This window comes from Hypanus sabinus, chromosome 25, assembly GCF_030144855.1.
Source record: "Hypanus sabinus isolate sHypSab1 chromosome 25, sHypSab1.hap1, whole genome shotgun sequence".
Classification (NCBI taxonomy): domain Eukaryota; kingdom Metazoa; phylum Chordata; class Chondrichthyes; order Myliobatiformes; family Dasyatidae; genus Hypanus; species Hypanus sabinus.
The window spans coordinates 41,019,347-41,047,084 of NC_082730.1; the positions used below are offsets into that span (position 1 = coordinate 41,019,347).

The 27,738-nt window shown below is 40.5% G+C and overlaps 1 protein-coding gene across 2 annotated transcripts in view; it reads left to right on the forward strand.

Moving 5' to 3' along the window:
• The window catches only part of LOC132381196 (neuron navigator 1-like), a 752,075-nt gene that overhangs the window by 478,182 nt on the left and 246,155 nt on the right, over positions 1-27,738 (forward strand). For both annotated transcript variants that reach the window (XM_059950487.1, XM_059950488.1), the window contains 2 exons: positions 1,891-2,185; positions 26,580-27,282. In XM_059950487.1, the coding sequence (XP_059806470.1) occupies positions 1,891-2,185; positions 26,580-27,282 (998 nt within the window). The remainder of the gene's footprint in view (positions 1-1,890; positions 2,186-26,579; positions 27,283-27,738) is intronic.

Genomic DNA, 27,738 nt, shown 5'->3' on the forward strand with positions numbered 1-27,738 from the left:
GCAGCACATTCCAGACAATCATGACTCTCTGATTTAAAAATTTACTCCTCACATCCCCCTTGAACCTACCCCCACTCACCGTCAATGCCTGCCGTCTAGTATTTGACATTTCAACAGATACTCTCTTCCACGCTTTCTATGCCTCTCAAATGTTTGTAAACCTCTATCAGATCTCTCCTTGGCCGCCGGTGCTCCAGAGAAAACAACAGAAGTTTATCTAGCCTTTCGTGAAAGCACATCCCTTCTATACCTGGCAGCACCCTGGTAAACCTTCTCCAAAGCCCCAACATCCTCCTGTATTGGGGCAACCACAACTTTATGCAGTACACTAGATGTAGCCAAGCCATAGTTTTACAAAGTTGCAATGTAACCTCCTGATTTTTGAATTCAATGCCTCAACAAATATAAGCAAATATTCCATAAACTTTCTTAATCCACCTTTTTGACCTTTTAACCACTTTCAAGGACCTATTAACTTGGATCCCAAGATCTCTTTCCTCAGCAATACTGTTAAGGTTCTTGCCCTTACCCACATACTCTCTGCTTGCATTTGTCTGACCGAGGTGCAGCACTCACATTTATTTAGGGTCAACTCCGTTTGCCACTTCTCTGCAATTGATCTATAATGTGCTGTATTCTTTCCCAATCTTCCACACTATCCACAACTCCACCAACCTTGGTATGATCCTCAAATTTACTAACCCACCCATGTATATTTTCATCCAGATCATTTATATACATTACAAACAGCAGAGTTCCAGCACAAATGCCTGCAGAACACCACCAATTACAGAACTCTAGCTCAAATAAGACCCTTCAAACACTACCCTCTATCTTCTATGCGCCAGCCAGTTCTGAATCCAAACAGCTAATTCCCCGTAGACCCCATATGTCTTAATCTTTTGGATTTGCCTCCCATGGAGGACCTTGTCAAACACCTTCCTAGAATCTGTATGGACACCATCCACTCACTGCCCTACTGTCATCAATCTCTCTTGTCACCTTACGAAAAAAAACTGCTGTGCTGGCTTTCTCTAATTAGGCCATGGGTTTCCAAATGCTCATATATCCTATCCCTAAGATTTTTCTCCAGTAATTTTCCTACAACTGACATGATTCTCACTGGTCTATAGTTACCTCTGACATTTCCACTAAACTTTACTCCAAACGTCTTAAAAGGATGTCCTCTGGTATCAGCTATTGGTGCCCTGGGAAGACGGGGCTGGCTGTCTACACGAGCTAAGCTCTTGTCGTCTTACACACCACTCCTCTATCAAGTTGCCTCTCACACTCGTGTGCTCCAAATAACAAAGCTTTGGTACACCCAACTTTTCCTCATAAGGCACTTTCTATAATCCAGGCAACACCCTGGCAAGTCTCATCTGCACCCTCTCTGAAGCATTCACATATTTCTTATAATGAGGCAATCAGAACTGATCACAATACTCCAAGTGTGGTCTAACCAGGGTTTTGTAGCACTTCAACATTACCTCGCAAGTCATGAACTCGTTTCCCTAACTGAAGAAGGTCAGGATACAATGCACTTCAATCACCCTATCAACTTCCACAGTGACTTTAAGGGATTAATCGACTCGGACCCCAAGATCTCTCTGTTCCTCCATATTGCTATGAATCCTACCATTAACCTTGTACTGTTTCAAGTTCGACCTTCTAATGTGCATCAACTTCACACTTTTCGGGATTGAACTCCGTAAGTCTTGAACTCAGCAGCCAGATAAAGTAGCATGATAAATTAGATGCCACATTCCTACCTGCATATTAATTTTTAGAGGTTTGTTTTCCTTTTTGTAATATTACTTGACTACTGTCAATGTTTGGATCTTCATCTGAGACCATTTAGTCATCTGATGTGTATAATTCGCTTTGCAGTTGCGGACGGACGCGGAGAAGCGCTCTATGGTTGAGAGTGGTCTGACCTGGTGCAGTGGCTCTGAAGGCAAAGGCCAGAAGAAGTCTGAGGGTGTCTACGATGCCAGCAATATCAAGATGGATCAGAACACCAAGTGGAGACGCATTCGCAGTGAATCAGCTGACGAATCTACCAAGGGAGAAGTAAAGAAACCACAAACTACAGTGCAATCCAGTTCACTGAAAAAGAGTGCAGCACCAGTGGGGGTAACTTCCCCAATGACCAGTTCAGGGACAGGCTCTCTGAAGCCGGCTGGTAAGTGTCAGGAATGGCAATGCTTGTTTTACACAAATATATTTTGAGTGGATGTGTAAGGCCACCGCTAGCCAAAACTCCAAATAATTTTATGGTTAAGTTTCCCCTGCATTCCTGGTTTCCTGTTCTGTTCACTGTGACCTTTAAAATGACGTGGCTCCATGTTGAAATTGTTTTACTGTAATCTCCATTTATTCTCAGATGAACAGTGTGTGACTACTTTTGCTTACTCATTGCTTCCTCACTTTTCTCCTAGGAAATCAGCTTTAAAAAAAAACAATTATTCACCCGAGGAGCTGAATTTCACCAACTTCCAGCAGTTTAAATGTGATTTATGTTTTGCCCTAATATCAAATGAAGGGTTAGCAAAAACCAAATACGGTGACACTGAGTAATTTTCCTATTTGAAACCATTGTATCACGACCTGCATATTTACAAATGGGAGCTACTTGAAGGACTCAGCACTTCTACGTTTTTTGATAGTTGCCTCACCTTTGAAGTGTACTCTCTATGGAGGCCACATTGGGGTCTTCATGGCCATTGTGGAGACCAGAAAATCTAGGGAGCTGAGGGAGGAGGGAGTAGATTCGGTACAGCAAGCTCACACTAGATTCTTGATGCGATTATTCCCTTACCCCCCTAATGCTATGCAGCAGCCAAATAATGTTCTGTGCTGTAATTGGGCCATTGTCACCAAGAGCAATGGGAGCACCAGGGCCATTTTCACCATATCTTTGCCTGGCTCCAGAGTACAGAGGTGCTGCAGTCTTTCTCAGTGGTCTTTGAGCAAAAGGGCAGCAACTATATATTAAAGTTGAGAGTCTGTCAGTGCCCAGCTGGGTACCTTTGAGTCACACATTCTACCTGCCTTGGCATTGGTTTGCTACGCTACTTGTTTTTACCGTCAATCATAACAATGCAGATCATAGATCAGAAGCTCTTGATCGAATTTCCATCAGAGTTAGAAACTTATTCCATTTGTACTGAAGATGTCATCAAGTGTGCAACACAATAGGGGCATGATGCCGGTGCTAGGATGAATTATGATCTGACTTCAATGTCAATTGGAAACAAACTCTTCAAAGCATGTCCAAAAAGATCTTACTGCATTAAAATGCTTCATTGGACTGTTACTTTAGATTTTGATGTAGTCTGGTATATCAGTGAATGACAATGACTACAATTTTTTATTAGCCATTCATTGTATGACATTGCTCAATTTATTATGCTCAGTTGAATTTGCATGTTTTCAATTTTATAGCTATTCATATAAAACTGAATACTAGTCATAACTTTGTGAGTTAAGTGTGACTAACAGAGTGCTCTCATTGTACCACCAAGATGTTTCTGGGTTTAATTTCTTTCCTCTGTAACTATCTTCTCACAATCTGACTAGATCCCTTGGGACTGCTATGTTCTAGCCAAGAAAAGCTGTGCATCAGTTACCACATTTCCTCTCATTTTAAAGTCATCTTAAGATCTCTGTTTGGCTCAAGCCTAGCATTCTCATTCTGAGTCAGCAAGTCTATCACTCAGTCAAGGCTGACACGCCATTGATCGAATGAACCTTTGTCTCGGGGTCTCTTATTTAGATAAAATATGGGGCTAGATCTTGATTCAGCTATTCATATAGCAGTGGCTGACTACATTTTGAAAAACAACCGTTCTCTTCAGTGCTAGCCAACATGTCATCCTCAATCAGAACTAAGCAAGTATAGATGATTGTTCCTCTAATGTGGTTTGGAGTATCTTGTGAAGAAGAAATGGTCATATTTTTGCCCATGAAGCAACATTAGCCATTGCTCATAAATAACTTACTTCTCCAGGGACTTGAAGGTGACAGTATAGGTTAAAGGTTCTTGTTTCCTTTAATCTGTTTTTCTCTCATTTGATACAGTTCTGATGCCACTGCAGCTGACTTGATCGTTAAGAATTAGAATAAATGCTTTATCTTATTGTCAAGTGACATGAAATCTAGATTATTGTAAATTTAGGTAGATTTATCGGGATTCACTTAATGATTCTAATGCATCCATTGTCCAAGACTACTGAATAGTTCAGCAAATTAGCTAGACTGCTGAAGTAAAAAAAACAAAACGCTGTAAACACCCTGCAGATCAGTCCGCATCTGTAGAACAAAAAACTGTCAGTGTTTAAGTTATGAGACCCTTTATCACAACTGGCAAAGAAAGAAAACAGGCTAGTTTTAATAGTAGAGCAGGAGGGACAGGAATGGTCAGATCACAGAGAATACCCCGGACAGGGTAAGACCAATTGTTGGGATTCTGAATGGGATCTGGAATCAGATTATACTTCTGTGTAATGTGAGTCTGCAGAACATGTCCGGCAAGCAAAAATTATACAAATAGAATAAAGAAATAAAACTGAGGTAAAGTGAATACAAGAGAAAGTGTTCAATTCTGAGGCACACAGCAAGAATCATCTGAAATTGGGGCCAGTGACCTTCTCTACAACATAAAACCTTAGTTTATCAAGAATTAATCTCATTCTCTCACACTGATTATTGTACCTTTTAATGATATCTGTGCCCAGCAAGGCACAGCACTGACAGCAGATTGTTGGCAGTTTCCTGAGATGGAGCAAAACAGTATAAACCAATCACCCCCACCCCCAGCCCATTTGATTCTCCCATCATGCACCAATATAGTGAACATATGTTGATCGTTCATTGTTTCCAACATTGATGTAAACTCGGCAGGAGAAGTTTTATTTTGAAAAAGCCATTTACACTGGGGCAATTCCACTCTCTCGGCCTCAAAATCTCGGTCCAATGCATGAAAAATGGTCACGTCTCAAGACGTCCTCGGCTGTAGTGGGTAGCCACGACAACTTCTGTGCCTTGTCAGGCCCTTCGCTCAAAGCGTTGCAGCACCGACTTCTTGGCTGTTGCATCTTGTAGCTGATCTCATCCACCCAGTCCTCCGGAACTGGCTTTGTATGCCTAGCCTCACCTTGTTAAGCTCGCCTATCAAAGCACTGTACCAGAGCGTGGCCACTGTTGCGGGCAAACAGTAACTTGGAGCCACAGGTGAGAGCTGGGTGGCGGTGGAGACCAAAGGGTGACGAGCTGCCCCTGGGTGGAGCACAGCAAGTCCATCGCCAGAGGTGCTACCCCACTCTGGACACCCCATAGCAGACATATAACAGTAGCATACTACTTCATAATTATCATTAGTAACCTTGGAATCTGGCAAATACAGGAAAAGTTTGATATCCTATGTAATGAAACACATATCAATCCAGCTGATTGAAGAAGACTTCTAAATTTTTTACTGCCACCTCGGAGATAATGGGTTGTTCTTAGTAAAACCATGGATTAATACTTCTATCTTTGTGGGGATCAGAGTTGCAATGCTATGGAAGAAAGGCAATATTTCAGGTGAACTAATTGCAGAGTGGAAAAGTCAGAATCAAAACTTACACTGGCATTGTACTGAACTAAACATAAAAGCAAAGTAGATGCTGGAAATATAAAACAAACACAGAAAGTGCCAAAGATGCTTAAATAACCAGCATAGACTCGGTAAGTTCAGTGACCTTATAGATAGTGAAAGATACATGAACTAAATAAACTATATTAGGAAACAGAGCCAGCTTTTCAGGTCAGGGATCTTTAGAACTGATCTAACATCAAAGAGCTGCTGAGAGGGGTGGTTGCTATGGATGATAGAAAAATGGAGACTTGCATTGGAGGTGGGAAAGGTTCGATGTATGCTAAAGGGTCAGGACAACATCGTGAGCCAAAGGACTTGTACTATGCTGTAATATTCTGTGTTCTGTGACAGAGTCAGAGAACCAGAAGCCCTAGCAGGAAGTGAAAAGCCTTTTGCTTTGCCGTTGTTAAACTGGAGACCGTTTTGTCTTTTGTGTGATGTGCTGATGGAAGTGCTGGATCAGTGGAGGCAATGGAGAGAGTTCTGTATCAACAGCACACAAACTAACCCATGATCGTAAATAAAGGTACTGCAGGTTGTTTTGTAAATGAGTTAGAATGCTTACTTCAGTGGTTGCTTGTGTATAGGGGATGAGAATTGGCTCCTGAAATGTGGTAATTAAATGAGTTGGTAACAAGCTTAGCAGCAATGTTCCCTCTAACTTATAATGAACATGGTTTTTCCCAGTGACAAAAATATGTGCACCGAATTATTTCTTCAATAAAAACAGTATAAATAAGCCAGTTCTAAAATCTACAGATAAATCATCACAAACTCCACATTGTCAATACCATCCGCATCAGAAACCGGAAAAGGAAATGTGATTATGTATGATTGTGAAATATGCTTAACATTAAAATTAGTCAGCTCCATCTTGGGTACTCGGCAGTATCCAAGGCATCTTCAGGAAGCAGTACCTCAGAAAGGTGACACCCATTATTAATAACATAAGATATAGGAGCAGAATCGAGTTTGCTCTGCCATTCAATTATGGCTGATCCTTTTTTCCCCTCCCCGGCCTTCCCCCTATAACTTTTGATGCCAATCAAGAACCTATCAAGCTTTTCCCTTAAATACACCCAACAAGTATACTGTATACACACACACACACACACACACACACACAAAACAGAACATTGCTTATCAACTGTGGAAGTAACAAGGGTAGTGATCAAGATATACAAGAAAGCTAGATGAACTCAGCAAGTTGGGCAGCATCCGTTGAAAGGAGCAGTCAACGTTTCGGGCCGAGACCCTTCATCAGGACTAAAGAAGGAGGGGGCAGGGGCCCTATAAAGAAGGTGGGGGAGGGTGGAATGTGACAGATGAAAAACCAATCAGAGGAAAGACCAAGGGGTGGAGGAGTGGAAGCAGGGAGGGGATAGGCTGGAGAGGTGATGTCTCTTGAATGACAGTGATCAAGGAGAACTTCAAAGGGAAACAAGGCATATTGACATTCTTAACAAATGAAAGTTTGGTCAGAATGTGCAAATGCTGTGATATGTCAGCGAAGATTTTGATAAGCAGAAATGTTCTGGATGGAATTTTAATCTCATTAGTGCCTTAAGTCACACACTCACCAAGTGCACATCATCCACTGAAACTGTTGTCAGAAGGGTTAATTTTAACCTCAGGTTTCTTATATATTTTGATCTCTATGGTTTTTGACATTTAGTTGTATGCTTACTATGCTAGCATATGCTTGGGGGCTCCTGGGTGTACCTTTCAGTAGCAATTAAGAGATGTTTTCAAGTGTGAAGGGTGCTCTATGAATGGATGTTTGCCTTGTGGAGAACTTTTCGGGACTCCACAAATTCAGATCATGTGTTAGTACAGAGATTTTGTTCATGGATACAAATCAACATTTAGTACTATGACTAATATCTGTTTATAACACAGAGTTCATATCTAAATTCATGAATATAATCACATCTGGACTTCAGTAAATAAAACAAAAGCTAGAACCAGCGGAAATGCCTTCCCCTAAAAAAATTGTTATTTTTTTGGAATGATCAGAGGAACTGTTAAATATTATTCAATGGCTGAATCACAAGGGCGAGGAATAGAATTAATATCCAAGTTTTTAAAAAGTTCCAGTGCTTCTTCCAATTCTGAAAATAAATGTGGATATTCCATGCTTTTTAGCAAAAATGGATGTTGATAACAGGTTTCTAGCCTTGAGTGATACCAAAGAGAAATGAGCGGGAAGTCTTCCTCAACTGAACAGCTGGGAGAAATACTGAATCCAGATTAGGCAGCTTTCCTTAAAATGAGAGGAACCTGAGAGTTATTTCAACAACCGCTAGTCAACCTAAAACAGTTTTATTCTCATAGCTTTATAACCAGAAGCATCAACTTTCTTTCTCTCTCCTTGAATGTTGTCTTGCCACTTGCATGCTCCCAGCATGTAGTTTCATGCCTGGAGTTCCCACTTTCAGTTGTTTGTTCACCTTGATGGCTTCATTGACTCCTGGCCTTAGGTGACCCTATTTTTTCTCCCTGGTGTCATGTCCCTCAAGGCAACCAGAAATGCTCAGAAAATCAATGTCTCTGACATCTTCTGTTCTGGACTATGTTTTTTCAGTCTTTCCAAACCTTTCGAGTGAACTACAGCTATAAGACATGTCATAGGAGCAGAATTAAGTCTGCCCTGCCATTCCATCATGCTTGATGCATTATCCCTCTCAACCCCATTCTTCTGCTTCTTCCATGTAACCTCTGCCACCGTGACTAATGATAAACTACCAATGTTGAAATGAAACCGGTGATAAAAACTGATGTAAGTGTATCAGATTTCAGAAGAAAATATTTGTCAGGATACTGCAATTCATTTATATCAAAATAAGAATGTTTTTTTATAATTCTAATGGTTTTTTATTGATGTGGAACTAGGTTCACTTTTGAGAAGTTTTAATTTATGCAAAGATTTGCATGTTCTCCATGGAATTTAGGGTTCTTTTTGTAATTGTTCTTAATGCAATAGCATCAAAACTGTGTATTACTTAGTGTAACATTTCTGGAAGTTAATGTAGATTGTTGGTGAGATGACCAACTTTGGGTGCCATTAATGACAGTGAGAAAATCCTTATAAAACATGAAGCCAACTTACAAAGCAACAGGAAGTTGTAAAATTAACCTCCATAGTATCCAAAACATCTTCAAGGAGCAGTGTCTCAGAAAAGCTATGCCCATTATTAAAGGTCCCCACTACCCAGGGCATGCCCTCTTCTCATTGCTACCATGAGGAAGGAGATACAGAAGCCTGAAGGCACAAACTCAATGATTCGTGGACAGTTTCTTCCCTTCTGCATTCCAATTCCTTAATGGACATTGAACCCATGAACACTACCTCATATTTTTATTTCTGTTTTTGCACTACTACTTTTTAATTTAATTTAACTATTTAATATACATATATACCTACTGCAATTCATTTGTTTTCTTTATTATATACTTATCAATATTGCATTGTACTGCTGCCATTAGGTTAACAAATTTCATGACATATGCCTGTGATACTGAACCCTGATTCTGATACTAATTTTGTGCGACAGATGTGTTGTTGACCATTGTCGCATCAGGTGAAGGTTTGAAAAAACTACTCATTGTCATTTTTCATTATTGGATAACTTAACATGTGTTTGTTTGGTTTTACTCTTGGTGACGTTCATTACAATAAAAACCTTAAGCACCAGTAATTAGAACAAGACACAATGAAAGCCAAATAAAATGTAATCCGGCTTGCAAGTGATCGAGGTATGATATGACCCAGGGTCTGCAGTATGCCTGAAGACTTTCATATTAATATATATATCTAGTAAGTATTTATCAAAAGAACAGCAATTACAATAATCATATTTAACACAGCACGTGCAGATATTTATTTTTACACTATCCCATAATCTTGTCTTTTTTAATTCCTCCGATGAATGAGCTGGGCTCACAGCTGCAATTTTCAATTGTACGGTGACTGGAACTGTAGACACGTTATTGGTGAACTGCAGACTAACCTATTAAGCTTCAAAAAAGGGAAGGTGACATTTGTTGAGGCTTTCAAAATTTCCTTCAAGAAAGGAGCTTTTGTAAGCTGTGTCAGCATTCAGGGCTGTACCTGTTTATACAACATGCATGCATTGAATTGAGTTGAATTCTTCTAGGTATATTTCTTGAACAGGCAATCCCCGAGTTACGAATGTCCGACTTACTGACAACTCATACTTACGAACAGAGGGAGGAAAATGCCGTCCGCCATTTTAAGTCGGATCATGACGTCGTCCACCATTTTAAGTTGTTGCCGTTAACACTGTGTTGCGTGTGTAACTTTGTATTTGGCTTAAATATTTCTTAGCAAGATTCAGCCTGACACCCCTTTCCAGTCAGCACCGTCCCACTTTCCCATTTAACCTGCCTCAGTGCGGGTGGACTTTAGGACCCGGAGCAGCACAAGACACAGTGCCCGCAGCTGCTCCTGTATTTTTTTTAATTAAGTGTGATCATGAACAATAGCTAGATCAGAGATACTGATCAAGTCAACTAGTTCCTAAAGAGAGCTCTGATAGGTCAATCAGACGGTTCACTGCAGCTCAGCGCTAGAACATAAAATCCGCAGTTTTCTGTTCCGTTGACGGAGAATGATCGCGATTGAAAATAAAGTGGAAATAATAAAGTGATTAGATAGAGGTGAAATGCCATCGGTCGTTAGAAAATCTTTAGGCTACATTCGGTCAATGATCGGAACAACTTCAAAGGATACAGGTAAAGGATAAAGTGAGAATAATGGAGCATGTGAAAGACCCTGCCCCAATGAAAGCTACAATTATTGCTAAGCAATGCAGTGGTTTAATTATTGAAATACGTATGTTTCTTAAGTGTTTTATATGCATAGAAAAGTAAAATATATACTGTATACTAAGACAAACGTTTGACTAACTGACGCTACATAATACCAGATGTCCCTGTTCCAACTTACATACAAATCCGACTTAAAGACAGAGTCAGAAACGGAACTGGTACTGCCAGTACTTGAGTTGTTTGAGCTTATCCTATCCAGTCAAAATATATTTATTTAAGTTCACCATTTTGAGATGTTGATTATTGGGACTAAGGTTTTGAATTCCAGGGATCTGTATGCACTAAGTCACCAAGTACATTCAAGCCACATATGAATGTAAGGGGTATGGTAATATTGCAACCATGGTAGAAAATGAGCCATGATTTTGAAAAAACTGAGCTGGGTAGAAAGGTTAAAAGTTCAAATTGGCAACTCTTGCTCCATTTTATGCTATTTTTTATTGTTCAGTGAGACAGCTGCTGGCAGCTCGCTGGCCTTTTGGAATATACTGCGAGGTCACAGAGATTGGAAGTTAGTTTATCTGGGGTGACAGGAGAGAAGGAAGGCGGGTATGTGATGATGCAGTGGTATAGGAATAAGAATCGGGATCAAAATGGTGAAGCAAATTGTGGTGAGGAGGTAGGCGGAGGTGAGGCTAGTTCAGGAGATGAGCCGTGCTGAGACATTACAAGTTGCATCGTGCCTGAGCCAGTGTCTCAGACAAGAGTTTGCATCGCTGCCGGAGATGGAGTGTGCGATTTGATTTGGAAGAGTTTTGATGCCCGAGCACCTGACCCGGCCGTGAGGTTGGATTGCTACGTGCACTGAGCCTATTTTGTGAGATCGAAAAGGGTCCCAGGCTGGGCGGCTTGTGTCCTGGAGTCTGGCTCTAGCTGGTGCTTCGACAATTTAAATGGCAGCACAGATAGACTGGAAACATGAGTGCTGGGAACAGAGGCGAGGATCAAGTTGATTTTGCTCATTCTCCTGTGAATTTTCATTCCTTTCTCCACTATACCAAGGCTGTGAATTGATCTGGCTGCTGTGTGTTTCTGCCCTGCTGGTGTGATGAGCTGGACACCAAGGCTTGGGCCTACTCCGGCTGCTCCAGGAGCAGATCTGGGACTCAGTCTGATTGGAATTCAGTAGGCTAGCTTTTATTGTTCATGTGACATTTGTGTTTTGTTTCTCTCTCCCTCTCTGTGCAGTGGCTTTTGGTCTTTTTTAAACTTGGGTCATGTGGTTTCTTGCTTTGTGGCTGCCAGATTTCAAGGTGTATAATTTATACATTCTTTGATGTTAAGTGTGCTTTGAATCTTTGATAGAGCTGTCTAAGAGGCTCATAAGGTAGGCAAATGAATCTGCAGACAATGGAAAGATATGGGGATTGTGTAGTCGGAAAGGTTTAGTTGCGTTGGGCATTTAGTTTCTAATTTAATTAGTTTGGCACAACATTGTGGGCTGAAAGGCCTGTTCTTATCTTCTATTGTATACTCAAATTTAAGTATTTTATATACTTCATTGAGATTGCCTCTCATTCCTTTAAACTCTAAGAGGTGTTAGCCTGAACTGCTCAGTTTTCTCTCCTGGTTACCCTTCCCTCATCACCTATCCTGTCAGGGGAGATCCATACAGTGTTCTTCTTCATGACTGCTGATGTTTGAACCCACAACAATTACTCTGGGCTCTAACATCACTGACCTGCTCACTTCACTCAATACAACTGTCTTGGAACCTATCAACAGAGTGACAATGGCTGTTGTGTGAATTTCCCTTTAGAATTGAGACACTGAAGTGGAAACAAACCATTTACAGCCCTTAATAATATTGGAAAATATCGCAGTGATCTCTTTTTGACTGAAGCTGGCTCACAGATGGTGATGCATCACATATCCCCTGGGATCCACACATGCTGCTTTTATGCCCCAAGACATGCCTCAGATTTCTCTCCAATGTATTTTTCCTCCTCTCATCCAACAGAAACTGCGCTGAATGAAATTTAATCCTTCTGGATGTCAACATTCTCATCAAATTATTTTGCTAATTTCATTTTGAATTCCATGCTGCAAAATTGTTTCCTCCAAGTAAGTCAAGGCCTGTTAATCTTTCTCAAATGTGACCAAACCCTTGAATTGCACTGGTGGTGCAATCAGGAATGTAATACCACTGAAGCAATGTTGAAGCAATGCTGGGTGTTATAAACACTTAGAGTGTTGTTAACAGTTTTGGGCCCCATATCTCAGAAATGATGTGTTGTCATTGAGAGAGTCCAGACGATGCTCACAAGGATGATGCTGGGAATAAAGGGGTTAATGTATGAAGAGCATTTGGCAGATTTGGGCCTGTACTCACTGGAATTTAGAAAAATACGGGGGGGGGGGGGGATCTCATTGAAACTTACCATATGTTGAAAGGACTAGATAGGGTGGATGTAGGGAGGATGTTTCCTAAAGTGGGAGTTTCTGGAACTAGGATCCAGAATTGAAGGGTGACCCTTTAGAACAGAGGTAAGGAGGAATTTTTTTAGCCAGAGAGCAGTGAATCTGGAATGCTCTGCCACAAACTGTGGTGGAGGCCAAGTCCATGCGTATATTTAAGGCGGAAGTTCATCTCTTCCTGATTGGTCAGGGCATCAGAGGTGAGAAGGCAGGTGTAAGGGGTTGAGTGGGATCGGCCATGATGGAATGACTGAACTTGATGGGCTGAATGGCCTAATTCTGCTCCTATATCTTATGGTCTGAAGTGCAACTCTTTGGCAAGTAACAAAGCTAATAAACTATATTACAATACTTTATTGCATATATATTTCAAAATGCATGTTATTTGTGAATGACTCGGAAATAATGTAGAAAACCAGAGATGTTGGGAGCACTTTGCATTGATAAGCAGTAATCTCCAAATATTTGAGGCTTCAAAATTGTGGCTATTTTTTAGGATTTTAATTCTCTGGGTAGCTTTTTGGAATTATTGAAAGAGAACTGTATTCTCTAACAACTGTCTATCTGTGCTGAAGATGTTCATGGCAGTGACTAACCTGATGGTCATCGGCTGCTGAGGATAATGCAGTGTTGTCTTCTAGGTAGTTGCTTGACATCAGGGAGACCTTTTTTCATCCTCACCTTGTGCCTTAAGAAATTTCTTGCAAGCTGTCAGTGTGAGGATTATGTACGATGGAATAGAAATCCTATTCCTTGCTATATAAGTTTTGTGTAAAACTTTTGAGTTGTTTTAAAAGAGAATTTGGACCCCCAGCTTTCCACACAAACACAGTTGCACAATAGTCCATAAATCAGTGTAACTGGGCAGAGTTTTAGAATGCAAAGATGATTTTTTTTTCCTCTAAATTATCAGGAGATTTCAGAGTTGTTATTTAGTTCTTTTTTTATTAGTACAGCTGCAAATACACAACATGCAAAATAAGTATTTTATTAAAGTTATCTGATATAGCACATGTGGGTAGCTTAATATTAAATCACTGAAACTCATTTAAACAGTACACTAAATTGTTTGCTGGTTTCATTGTTGTGCATTTAATTAAGTATACTGTACACACACACACACACAGTGATTGATAAGTTTGTGGCCTAACATAAAAGGAGATGAAAATACTGTAGGCCACAAACTTATCAATCACCTCTCGTGTGTATATCCTAAAATTTAAAAGGTATCAGTGGAGCCTATGCTTAAAAAAAAAATAGTTATATAAAGAGCTCACAAGGAGACTCAGACTGTATTGATTTGATATTTGATCCAGAAGAAGGCTTAATTTTGAGTCTAAATTTTAATGTGAAGCAGAATTGAAACATGAATTGCTCTAGATGTCACTTATATTTGAAAATGCTAAACATTTTCACCCGTCAGTCTGTTGGTACTGTACCCGGTACTCATGGTGTGGGCTTCTGTAATTCCGGTGAGACCTGACGTAGATTCGGAGTTTGTTTCGCCAAGCACCTACACTGTACCCACCAGAAAAAGACAGATCTCCTGGTGGCCACCTATTTTAATTCTGCTTCCCAGTCCCATTCTGACATCAGACCGTGGCCTCCTCTACTGGTGTGATGAGGCCACACTCAGATTGGAGGAGCAACACCTTATATTTCATCTGGGTGGCCTCCAACCTGACGGCGTGAACATTGATTTCTCGAGCTTCCAGTAATTGCCCCCAGTTCTCCTTCAGTTTTCCCCATTCCCATTTCCCACTCTCACTTTACCACCTTACCTGCCCATCACCTCCTGGTGCTCCTCCCCCATCCCTTTCTTCCATGGCTTTTTATCCTCTCCTATCAAATCCCCCCTTCTCCAGCCCTTTATCCCTTTCACCAATCAACTTCTCAGCTCTTAATTTCACCCCTCCCGCTTCCCAGTTTCACCATTCACCTACTAACTTGTACTTCTTCCTCCTCCCAACCTCCCATCTTCTTATTCTGACGTCTCATCCTTTTTCTCCAGTCCTGATGAAGTGTCTCAGCCTGAAAAGTTGACTGTTTTCTCTTTTCCATACATGCTGCCTGGCCTGCTGTATTCCTCCCGCATTTTGTGTGTGTTGCTTGGATTCCAGCATCTGCAAATTTTCCCCTGTTTCTGATTCGTGCCAGTTTGTCAATTTTCTATGAAATAGGTTAGCTATATTCAGAGCAGTAGAGGGGCAAATTCTACCCTTGAGTTTGGTTTTTGGCTTTCACTGATAATTTACTTTGTCCTATCCCCATAAAGCCATTCCAACTTGGCCAAATTACCTTTCAACTCTTTTGTAACCTCACTTTAGAAGTGCTTTTCCTTTGCATTCACAACTTGTGCAGTTTGCTACCTCTGTACGGCCAGGTACCCCATGGAAATTTGAAGTCATGCTTAGTTGTTTGTGTTAACACAGTATTGTTGTGGTTGCACATTGTACTCCAGTTCCAATAACTGGAGTCATTAATCCAATTCAACTCACGGATGTGGGATGTCTGTTATTTTCAATTCTCCTTTTTGTTAGAATTATCTTCATCGTTTTCTTCTTATTCTAGTAGTGTGGATATTGTGGAATTGGGATCACACCAAAGTGTACCTATCTTTCCAAAACTAGGGGTTTGCCAAACACATCTTTAATGCCTGCTGATAGCTGTCTTGGGGTCAGTCACTGCAATGGATTGGTCATGAGATTGTGATGTAAGGATCTTCAGGCTTATATCTCATTATTCTGTCTGTGCTCTTGCCATCTCATGACATTACTACCCTGCTGTTCCTGGTAGTCAGGTGTCATGACCAGTCGGTAAATGCACAATGGTGAACAACAAACTGACTGGTTGCATATTGCAAGATAAATTTAGAAAAGCAATTCTGTCATTCTGCAGAACAAATGTAAATTTGGATCTTAGAAGGAGCTTGCTTCATTTTCACAGTTAATTATCTCATTTATAGAATTTGATTGGATTATTGCCTTGTAATTTACCAGGAGATATCGATTATCACCATGTAACCTGTACAAGGTTCAGTTATGTAGTACTGAACTTGCAATCTAAGGCAATATTTTGAATGATCTAAACCATGATGATTCCACTGGCGCCTAAATAAAATATTAGTCCAGAATTAATCATAAAGTCAAATATCACTTACTTAGCTTCTCACATATAGCTGTGAAGTCACAAATTCACATTCCCCATAGGAAGTAAGCTTGAAGAAAGTGTGGCTCAAAGATAGGCCTGTAGCACCATTAGTCTTTAATCTGAGCTCTTTTCAAATACGTTTCCCTGCTGGGCATGTGTTTTCTTTATTCCTCTATATACTTAACACATGTCTATATTTGCAAAGAAGCTTATGAAGATATATAGTCATGATCATTTACATATCCACGTGACTTCATCTGTTTCGGCAGCAAGATTAACATTAAGGACAAATTTTTCACCTAATAGGAAGGTACCAAATTAATCTTTTAAGTAAGTACTTTTGCTCTTCTGTGGTTAGGCAAATAATATATTTATTTTAGCCACGTGGAATCACTATCAACCAAATCAACCGAACCACTGTCACTAATATTGAAATAACATTGCAACGTCAAATAAGAAATGTAGTTATAAAGGTATTGTTAGTTGTAAATGCTAGCAGGAAGTTAAAGGATTACGTTTCCTTTTTGGTAAATCACTATACAGTAATGACTTTCATTTATTTACCATCTTTGTCAAGGTGTTAAAAACAGAAGTTAAAAAGAATTGAAGCCGAGCTACAAAGAAATACAGTACTAAGGAAGATGACCAAGTCCTTGGTCAAAGGCCAGTTTTTAAATTGTGACTTAAAGGAGAGAAGAGGGAGCAACTGTAATAATGGTGATTTCGTCAACTTCCGACCTTGTAGCTGAAGCCAAGACAGCAATGATGGAGTGATTGCATTTGGGATCTGCTAGAAACACAATTGGTAGACATAAATCTGAACTAGCTTGCAGAGATATGAAGAAAGAGACTTCATAACTGAGGCATTGCACAGTGGTTGTACATTTTAGCTCTGTAAGCAGAGGATGATGGTTAAATGTAGCTTGAGAGTCCAGACAACCAACTTAATTGACCTCTCAATCAGCAATCTGCAATCTTCTGGTCAAGATTATGCTACTGAATGTGTGTGACAGCTTCTGGTAGTCAAAAAGATAAGAAATCAGTCTAAAAATATCACTAAAAATACCTTTTCTGTGGTAAATTGTGTTAAATTATCGCGGCAAACAGTGAAGGGGCTGGGGGATGGTGAGGCAAGTTCGGGGGATGATCTGAGATGGTGTGTTGCAGAGGCTTTGCAGTTGGAGTTCTGATGCCTGTACAGCTGGCCGGGAGAAAGGTTGGATCGTTCTGGGCTCCAAAGGGTGAATTCAGAGCTCGGGCAGAGAAGTTCCAATGCTCGTTCAACTGGCCTGGTTGCAAGTTGGATTACTCTGGGCAATGAGCTGATCTGAAGAGCTTAGGAGAGGCTTCAGGCTGGGCAACAGAATCTGGGCCTGGGGTGAGTCACTGGGTGGCGTGATCTAGGCCCAAAGCCTTTCGCAGCTGCAGTGTCTGGGTCCTAGTGCAAGGTATGATACGCTGTTTCCGCAACCTCCAGGCCACCAGAGCCTTTTACTGTTCTGTTGTGGGGTCAATTTAAATGCCAGCCCAGATAGACTGAAAAGACAAGGTGTCGGTGGGGATGAAAGCCGATTTCGCTCAATCTTCATGATGGTCACCTCCATGGTGCTGAGACTATGAAAGCTGCCCCGACTGCTTTGCTCTGTGCCTGCTAATATGATGAAATGATAAGCGAGGCTTTGGGCCTGCTCCTGGTTGCTCAGGGTTCAGACCTAAGGACTCAGATTTAGTTTGAATTGTTGTTCGCTTCAATTGGTTTGCATGATTTGTATTTTTTTCTTTTTCTTGCACATTGAGTGTTGGTCTTTTTATTTTTATTTTTTCTTTAATTGGGTTATTTTGGGTTTCTTGCTTTATAGCTACCTGTGAGCACGCAAGTCCCAAGGCTGTGGAATTTACACATTATTTGATAATAAATGTCCTTGAATCTTGACTAATGAGGATTCCCACAATGAGTGACAGAAGCAAAGATGCTGCTGCATGGAAGGAGGCAGAGGTGCCAACTGATATGTGGTCTGAAACTCAATTAAGGCTGTGAATGGTCTAGTTCCAATTTGGACAATTGTCAGGAGAAGGGGCAGTGTCAGTGGATAAGGGGGAGAGTTTACCATAGGGAGTCAAGACCACAGATTTAGTAATCCCAGTACTTAACTTTTACTTTAGAGACAATGGAGAGTAGGGTCTGGCTGTAGCTTATTTATTAGTCCTCAGTGAGGCTTCATTTAAAGTGCTGTCTTCAACTGGGACTCAGGTTGGCTGGCATTTACAGGATTCCCTGTGAATGTGGAGCAGCGTATATCAGCCAGACAGGTCCCCGGTAGAAGCCCACATCCCAGAGCACAGGAGGCATATCCATTTGGGTTTCTCAGAGAAATCATCGGAGGCAGAACATTGCATTTCCAATGGCAATAGGATTGACTTTGATGGCACAAAACTACTGTGCCATGCCAATGGCTTTTAGGACCCCCTGGTAAAGAAAGCCATTGAAAAGAATTTTAACAAAGACGAAGGCTCAGTCCGAATAAGAACTGGAATTCGATTGTGAACAAGATGGGAGAACAGAAACCTGATTGGTTAGTCCTCATCCACCCATGAGGGACGGACTAAGGGGGGTATAAATACCACTGGACTAGACATGCCAAGGCATCGTCCCTGATGAAGATGGCAGAGTTTGTTATCGAAACATTGGTTATAATTGATACCTGTACCAGCTGGAAGCCCAAGAAGAGCTTATAAGCCAAATAATCCATTCAAGCTGATTAAAATACACCAGATTTATTATCTATCTGTTTGGCATTCAAATGGAATGCCAGGTTAGATTAAACTCTTGTAGATCAACCAAAATATATTTCACATTTGCTTTACTTTCTCATTTTTATATCTTTCAAAGCAGGCTCTCCTTCTGGGGAAAAAAAAACAGATCGCTGATATAAAAATTGAATTTACTGAGCAGTGGATCTATGCCCAGTATTAAGTTGTGATAAGTAACTTAAGGATATGAATATTTGTTTTTACTGACTGTTGAAGGCCGGGCAATCTCATTGTGCACCTAATTTTGACCTCTGATTGTTATTGAGAATGTGTTGAACTTCCAGTGCTCATGAATTAGCTTTAATGCCCTGCATAATTCAAAAGGAAAGGCTCAGTGAATTTGCCATCACGGTCAGTTTCTATCCACTGTGTCAATTCAATTCAATGTCATAAATTTGATTTTTCAGCCTTGTTTAATCTGATTGGACTCATCAGGAAGTATAAATCATTTCCACGGAAGGGAATGTTTGTCATTCTCATTCACTTATCAATGTGTAAGCCTAGCGAAACATTTTAAATTTGTGTTAATTGTATTCCTAAACAGGAGAATTCTACTTTCAGTAATGAAGCTGACGCCTCCTTTGAATGAACACTGAATAAAGCTGCATAATTTCTACTTCTATAAATAGTTCTTTGCCCTACATATCTAAGTTTGAAGCAGTTGGTTAAATTGTAGCTAAGAGAACCATTTTAATTAAATAAAATAATTAAATAAAATGGTTCTCCAGTTCTGTCCCTAAATTCTTAAATGTGTGAACCAGGTTGCAACTCTAGAGAGCGTCATCTGCACCGTTCTGCAGACTGCCGTGATTGGCTTTAGTCTCCTGTAGTCTCCATTCCCACCAGTAGTCGGTCCCGAAGTGGAAATGCAAACCTGCTGCTGAAAACATCATGGACTCCAATGACATGGTTTGAATGTGGCTGAGAGGTTACTGAGGAAGCCAGGCTCCCAGAGGACTGTTGAAAGCTTTGACAGTCTGCAAGACTTTGCTGCCAGCTTGGACTGTTCTAAAAGCTTTCAGTGTCTCTCAGTCTTCCTTTCCATTTGAATTTTGTTGTTCTTCGGTATCCAGTCAGGTTTAGTGGGTTCTGAGGTGACTGATGTGGGAACTGCGATTCTTCGGTCAGTGAGGTAGGAGGTACAGATGAGTTTGGTGGGTGTTCCTGACGCACGGTAGTATAGTGGTCAGTGCAATGTTATTACAGCGTGGAGTGTTCTGGAGTTCACCATCTGTGAGGAGTTTGCATGTTCTCCCCGTGAACGATGTGGGTTTCTTACGGTTTCTGGTTACGTCCCACTCTTCAAAGACATACCAGTACAAGTGCCTCAGGCCCCACAACCTTTGGTTTAAGGACTCTTTACCTTGTTATTTCATGCTCTTATTTAGTACCATTTATTTATGTTTGCATTTGCACAACTTGTACTTTGAACCTGTTTACAATTATTGTTCTGTGGAGTTGCTAAGCATGCCTGAAGGTAAAAGAATCTCAGGGTTGTATGTACTAACATGTATGTGCTCTGATTATAAATTTTACTTTGAACTTAGGGATTAATAGATTAATTGGTCATTGTAAATTGTCCTGTGATTTGGCTAGGGCTAAATAGGCGGGTTGCTAGATAATGCCATACTGTATCTCTAAATAGGTAAAATAAGTGGCCTTAACATTCTCAATACCATCTGAATGATCCTTCCCCAGAATATCTCGGATGTTGGTGTGACTTGTATTTCTTAATGGAGATGTTGCTTGCTATCATCTGGTGATCCTTTCCCACTTGAGACCTCAAAGTGAAAATTTAAAACAAAAATGCAGATGCTGGAACTCGGAAATGAGAACAGATGATGTTGAGAATGCTCAGCAAGTCACACAGCAGGCTGCGGAAAGAGAAACTGAAGTAGTATTTCCGGTTCGGAGCCAGGAATGACATGAAGAGCTGCAGAGAGTGTAGGGAGAGATGACCAGGACGAAATGACTTCGGTGCTGCTCTGGGGATGAGTACAAATGAAATCATCTGGTTCAGAGGATGATGGGGTTAATTACAAAGAGAAAGCATGAACAGTGCATAAGAGCAAAGAAATGAGTATAGTTAGTAGAAATACAAAGCGATATGAAAGCTGCAAAATGCAGAGGTGGACAGGTTTCAGATTGAAGAGGTGATTACCCCAAGGTTATTGGGGGAATCTCAGGGCGAATGACCTCCAGCACTGGAAATGGGGTCCAGCAGTGGAAAGAGCTGACAGACGTTTTTTAAACAGCATATATGGAGTCCCAGATTTGTTGCTATTTATACAGCTAAGCACTGATGGTTTTGGTCGGAATCATTAACAAGCGCTGAAAGGGGAGACATTGACAACACAGACATGTGCACTATTGACCCATTATTTCACTTTCCCTGAGAAGAAATGGGGCAGCGTAATATTGTAAGGCTGGCCTTGGTGCATCCCACAGTCAGATCCTGGATCAGTGCAACAGCTGCACGCTAATCCTAGAACAGCTGATTGAAAGTTTGATTAACTCATAATGTTTTAGCCACGTAGATAGCAGTGGAATAAGCAGGAATTAAATCCATGAGGCCATTAGAAATAGAACATATGGTTCCAAAAGATGAAAAATGTGTGTGTGTGTGTGTGTGTGTGTGGGGGGGGGGAGAATTATTTGCACTCTGCAATTTATGAAGTAATAACTGAAAGCACATTTTTTCAAGTTAGAAAACCATATAAAGGCTAACCTTCTTATACCATCACAGTGAAATGTGGGGAATCAAAATTTCCATTTTTAGGTCACTAGTGGACAGGGAAATAGTCCCCAACCATGTGCCAAACATGTATAGTGCACAGCTGCTACTGTTTATACTTTATTCTGATGCTCAATTGCATTGGATTCAGTAGAACTGACTCTTGGACAGCGTGCAAATGCTACTTTATCACGTGAAGCTTTCCATCGGGGATTTCTTACTCTGACAACGCATGAATGCAAGTCCCAGATTTACTAATCATGTTTAACACGGAGGATAAGCCTTTACCATCTCATGATTTGGATTATATTTTACAAAACGCAAGATTCCTTCCATTTATTTTGGAGTGATAGCATCAGAGGATATTTGTGGTATTCTAGTTGAATACTTTGCATTAGTATTATCACCAGGAAATCGATGAGGAGATGAAGCCAAAGCACTGAGATTTTGACGCATATTAAGATGAACAAGACCACAGGGCCTGATAGAATCTATCTCAGCGTGTTACAGAAAGCAAGGGAAGAGATTTCTGGGGCTCTGACAGTGATTTACACATAATTTATAGCCCTGGATGTGGTACTGGAAAAATGGAGAGGAGCTCATGTTGGTCCTATAAACAATTGGGTGGTGGGGACAAGGCAGGAATCTACAATCCAGAAAGCCTTACAGCGGCAATTGGGAAACTGTTGGACATCTTTCTTTGGGGTGGAATTTATAATCATTTGGAGAGACACAGACAGATTGGGAAGGTCAGCATGCCATTGTGCATGGGAAATCCAATTCAGTGCTTTCGGGAGGTGACCTAACAACCTGGTGAAGACAAAGCAGTACACATGGACTTCAGCAAGGCTTTTGAGAAATAGGATGCAGAATTGGCTCGCTGGGAGGTGGCAAGTGTACCACAGTTTGGTACTCAGTTGTTTGTCAAATGTTATAGTTTTTTTCCAGGGGTAGAGGAGTCTACAGGAAGGTGGAATTTACTATCATGGTCAGATGAGGTGACTATTTTAGTGCTGTGCAACTTTATGATTCTATCATGTTGACATTAATAGCTGGATCATTTTCTGATAAGCATCCCTGCTGTACTCTGCTGCAATATTCCAGTTAAGCTGTGTAGAATTTGTTTGTATAGAATTTCATTCAAAAATCAAGGTCTCGTATTATTTCTAGGTTTTACTCTTTTTCCAGATTTGTTCATTGCATTGTTTTTCGGTATTCCTTGATCCCATCGAAGTGGCCACCCCTCTTTTACATGTGAACCAAGTCAGTGAACGTCCAAAGGTTATTAGGCCAAAGAGGCTTTAAAATTACATCTAATCTAGCAGCAATCTTACTTGCAGCAGGGTCTCTGGAAATCAATCAGGAGTCAAGCCACAGAGTGACTTTCCCTTCGCCAGCCCAAGATTACTGGGCACAACTCCTGGCTCTGTTGAAATTGGATGTGACATTTTAGGTCAGGGTCAAATCTGGTACTGTAGCTTAAGGACACTGAGCACTATTTGCCTTTACCCAGAAGACTATGAAAGAGCAACAATCATGAATGATTTATTTTTGTCACAGATGGATATGTGCACTCTCTCGGAAGGGCATAGGTGCACACTGATAATGCTCCTTTAATTTTAAAATCTCTGTTTTGTAAAACAATATTTGTATAACAAAGAAATTATAAATTCTGTATGTAGATCTAAATCAGACTGATAAGTTTTCTTTCCATTCTGTATGTTATGTATCACACTGCAAAGTGACGACTTTCAGAACGTAATATATGTCAGTGATATTACAGATGATTCTGATTCTGCCTGAATAAAAACGCACGCGGTACCATGCACCTGCTATAACCAGTTCACATCATTAGTTGAACTCTGTTCTAAAGGCTTCCTGGACTCTTTCTTGTACAGAATCTTTCAAAGCTTGAAGCTGAATAACTTAAATCTGCCTTAGAATTTGGAAGCATGTTGTGCCTGGTCAGCAACGTAGGGTGTGTTGCTCTTCAAAAGTGAACACAGCAGACCAGATTGTCACATCTCAAGTCCTGGTCAGGCATATCAGATGCTAAATATTCCCAATTAGTGGATGTAAAAATAATCAAAAATGTATTTCACACTCATTAAAAAACAACTCTCAATTAAATAGATTTATTTTCTAAATCCAGCCATCACTAATTATATAAAATGATTTAATCTCATAATGCATACTTTAAAGTGACGGATTTCTTCAAAGCATGTTATTAAAAAAATCACTTTCATGGGTACTTTGCTCAAACTGGGACATAAGACTTGCTCCTTCAGGCTCTGAGAGGTAAATTTTCTCAGGGCCTTCAAAGCTAAGGGACTTTGGTTCCTGCGGGGAACAAAACACAGTTAAGATAATTATGAGCTGTGAATGATGGGGGGAAGAAAGCAAATATTGGTCCTGAATTTTTAGTGAGAGTTGAGGCAAAGTTACTCACCACTGATTTCTAAGAAAGCCCCCTACAACGAACAAGTAACCTCTGTAGTGAGAACATCTTTTACTCTCATCCGTCAATTCAGAGAGATCCTCCACAGTAGTTACATTAGTCTTCACATGAAGCAAAATGTTTTGATAATCATACAACATTCGTACATAGTTAAAGGTTTGAATGAACATAAGAACATAAGAAATAGGAGCAGGAGTAGGCCCTCTATCCTGTCGAGCCTGCTCTGCCATTCAATAAGATCCTAAATGATCTGGCCATGGACTCATCTCCACCTACCTGTCTTTTCCCCATGACCCTTAATTCCCCTACTATGCAAAAATTTATTCAACCTTGTCTTAAATATATTTTCTGAGGTAGCCTCCACTGCTTCATTGAGCAGAGAATTCCATCGATTCACCACTCTCTGGGAAACCAGTTCCTCTCATCTCCATCCTGAATCTACTCCCCCGAATCTTGAGGCTATGTCCCCTAGTCTTAGTCTTACCTACCAGTGGAAACAACTTTCCTGCCTCTAACTTATCTATCCCTTTCATAACTTTATATGTTTGTATAAGAATTCCTCTCTGAATTAACACAATATGATTAAAGTTGAAACAAAAGCATCACAAATGAACTAGTTAGAATATTAAAATAACTAAGATGGGTGCATTTTAAATGTCTTTATGTTGGGGATTTACAACACAAATAATAGCTTTACCTTTTATTTGAATGTGCTATTAATGTATAAAAGTTGCTTGGCAATAATTATAATGTAGCTTACAAAGTATAAACTCACTTACAGAGCAAGCAAGAGTGAGGAACAGGGAGTGATGGTCAACAAAGGGCTAATATCCCCAGTTAATTCACGTCATGGCCAATATTCCTTGCATGCTCCTGTCAACAGTTTTGTCAGCTAATTTCTGCTATTTAACACATAAATTAGTCTTGCACTCTGAATGATCTCATTTGATGTGTACCTGACGGTGGAGAAATATCAGAGCTGGTGAGGTGAATCTTGCCTGGTAATACTCAGACCAACTTCCAAATGATCTTTTATTGAGCTAGAATGGATTGCTAATACAATCTTAAAAGGTGCAAAGGAATTACTTTTCAAATTACATATTAAAATGTGTATAAATGGATGTAATTTCCAGACACCTCCATTCAGAAGTATTTGAGAAATTCCTCTTTAGTCTATTGAATTAACTCTCAAACAGTGGAGGCTTAGAGTGGATTGTCGACAATAATATTATGATCCCTGCTCTAAGCTCGACCAGCACAGAAATCCCAAAGTTGCTGCCAGTTTTCAGTTTAATGGCAGCAGTCCTGACTTTTCCCACATTATTACCATCTGCCCATGGAGAAATAAATTGGTTTACCCTCTGGGTATAAAAGTGAAAGTTATGAGTCACAGTAGAACAAGCCTACCTTATGACTTTGGTGGATAATTACATCAGGGAGCAGCATGTTGCCAGTTATTCTGACAGTGGACATGCCCAGAAAATACATGCTGCTGCTTATTGAAGATGAATGTGCCTGCAGAGAAGACCTGTTTGGTTGATGCATCATAACAGTGCAGTGGCATATGCACAACGGGCAATAAAAGAAAAGAGGTACAAACTTCGAGATTACAAAGTACCAAGAAGTAAGATAGAGTTGATATTTAGTGAAAAATATAGCAGCACAAGACCCTTCAAGCCTATTCCATCATTCAATATCCCACAGATCTTTGAACCCAGACTTATCCTGCCATGGTAATGTGCTGAAACGTTCTTCTCTCTCACTATCCTTTATGGACCACCTTCCCCTGCAAAGCACTGTCACCCCACCACATATGCATATGGCCCTGGTGCCAACACATACTGAGCTGAATCCACAACCTACTTGTTTATCTTGAGTGCCTTGTGTTAATGAAGTGAAGGCCTACAAGCTCACAAGAAATTCTAGGCCCAATGTTCGCAGCATTGGGCCTTAGATAGAAGCTACTGTTTGACTGATTCTAACTACACCTCCCCCCCCCCGCCCCAAATGAGAAAGGGTTGCTCAGTCAAAAGTCAAAATTAAGTTTATGGTCATAAGCGCAAGTGCTTGTATTCACAGATACAATGGAAAATTTAGCTTGCAGCAGCATTTTGTAGCATCAGAGACAACAAGATCTAAATTATACAGGCAAGAACACAATTAGGACAAAAAAAGCAAAGACAACCAAGGTGGTCAAAACTATCATAGTGTTGCTTTACTGAGATAGTGATTAGGGTTGTGCAGGTTGTTTCAAGAACCAAGTAGTTGAAGGGAAGTAGCTGCTCTTGAACTTGGTCATGTGGAACTTCAAGCAGCTGTACCTTCTGCTCAATGGTAGCTGCAAGGAGATGATGCTCAGGTAGCAGCTATGTTTCTGTTCCTTTACTTCCTGATGACCTGATTACTAGATTATCTGGATTAATTTAAACGAGATTCATCCAATCCTGTTAGAAAATAGTGTTCACAAACATCATTTTGCCACAATTTCCTGACTTCATTCTTCTTTGTGCTTGCAGGTAAAATTGATACTAAGGTCCAAGACAAAGGAAAGTTGGCTCTCAAAGGAACAAGCTTGCAAAGATCTTCATCTGATGCTAGTAGGGACAGAGTTGGAGAAGCACGAAAACCTCCATCAGGAATTTCCAGGCCCTCCACTGGAGGTTCATTTGGCTATAAGAAACCTACGACGGGCACCGCAACGGTAATGACAGGTGGTGGAAGCTCTGCACCTGCTGGGAAAACTCACAAGTCCACAGGCATTCCTGTTAAGCCAACCAACTCCAGGAAAACCAGCCTTGACGTATCCCAAAACAATGATGGTTTCATGTCGTCAGGTGCAAGGACAGCAGTGCAGTACCGAAGCCTGCCCCGTCCAGCCAAGTCAAGTTCTGTCAGCATCACTGGCAGAGCAGGTGTAAATAGACCTGTCAGTAGCAACATTGACCCAAGCCTCATCAGTAGCAAGCAAGGAGGCATCCCTGTGTCACGTCTGAAAGAACCCTCAAAAATTGGTTTGGGGCGTACAAGTTCAGGTCCAGTAAATCAAACGGATCGAGAGAAAGAGAAGGCCAAGGCAAAAGCAGTGGCTTCAGATTCTGAATGTACAACTGCAGCAAGTTCTGCAAAGCCCACGGCAGTCCCAGAAAGTCAAAATAAACTGCAAGGAATGCGACAGCAAAGTTCCAAGTTCTCAGAGATGTCATCTCCAACAGCACAGAGGTGAGTTGCATGAACTTTCAGGTGGTACATGTTCAACAGGTTTTAATCATGTACTTCATTCATTGCATTTTCATATGCAATCATTTTTTATTGTTAATATAGTAAAGCTAAAGTGCAGTGGCAATGAATCATATTTTATTTTGTGTTTTAACAGTATGGAATTTCATTTCCAATTGGATTGAGGCCAAAACAATCCTGTTATTTTAATATCTGTCTTTGTCATCGAAGACACCTGTGTTGTTTCTCCTTTATTAAAGTTTAGTTTTCTTGTATCCGTCATAATTTAGCTTCAAGCATTTTTAGGTTGGAACTTAAATGCAGATTTTATTGAGGATGACATGATTCTGTTCTCTTTTTAATGGTGCTTGCTTCTATCATTGAAGACACCTGTGTTGTCCTCTCACTTCCATATGGCTAGTAGATATTTCTCCCTGATCACTGGCAGTGGGCCATGTT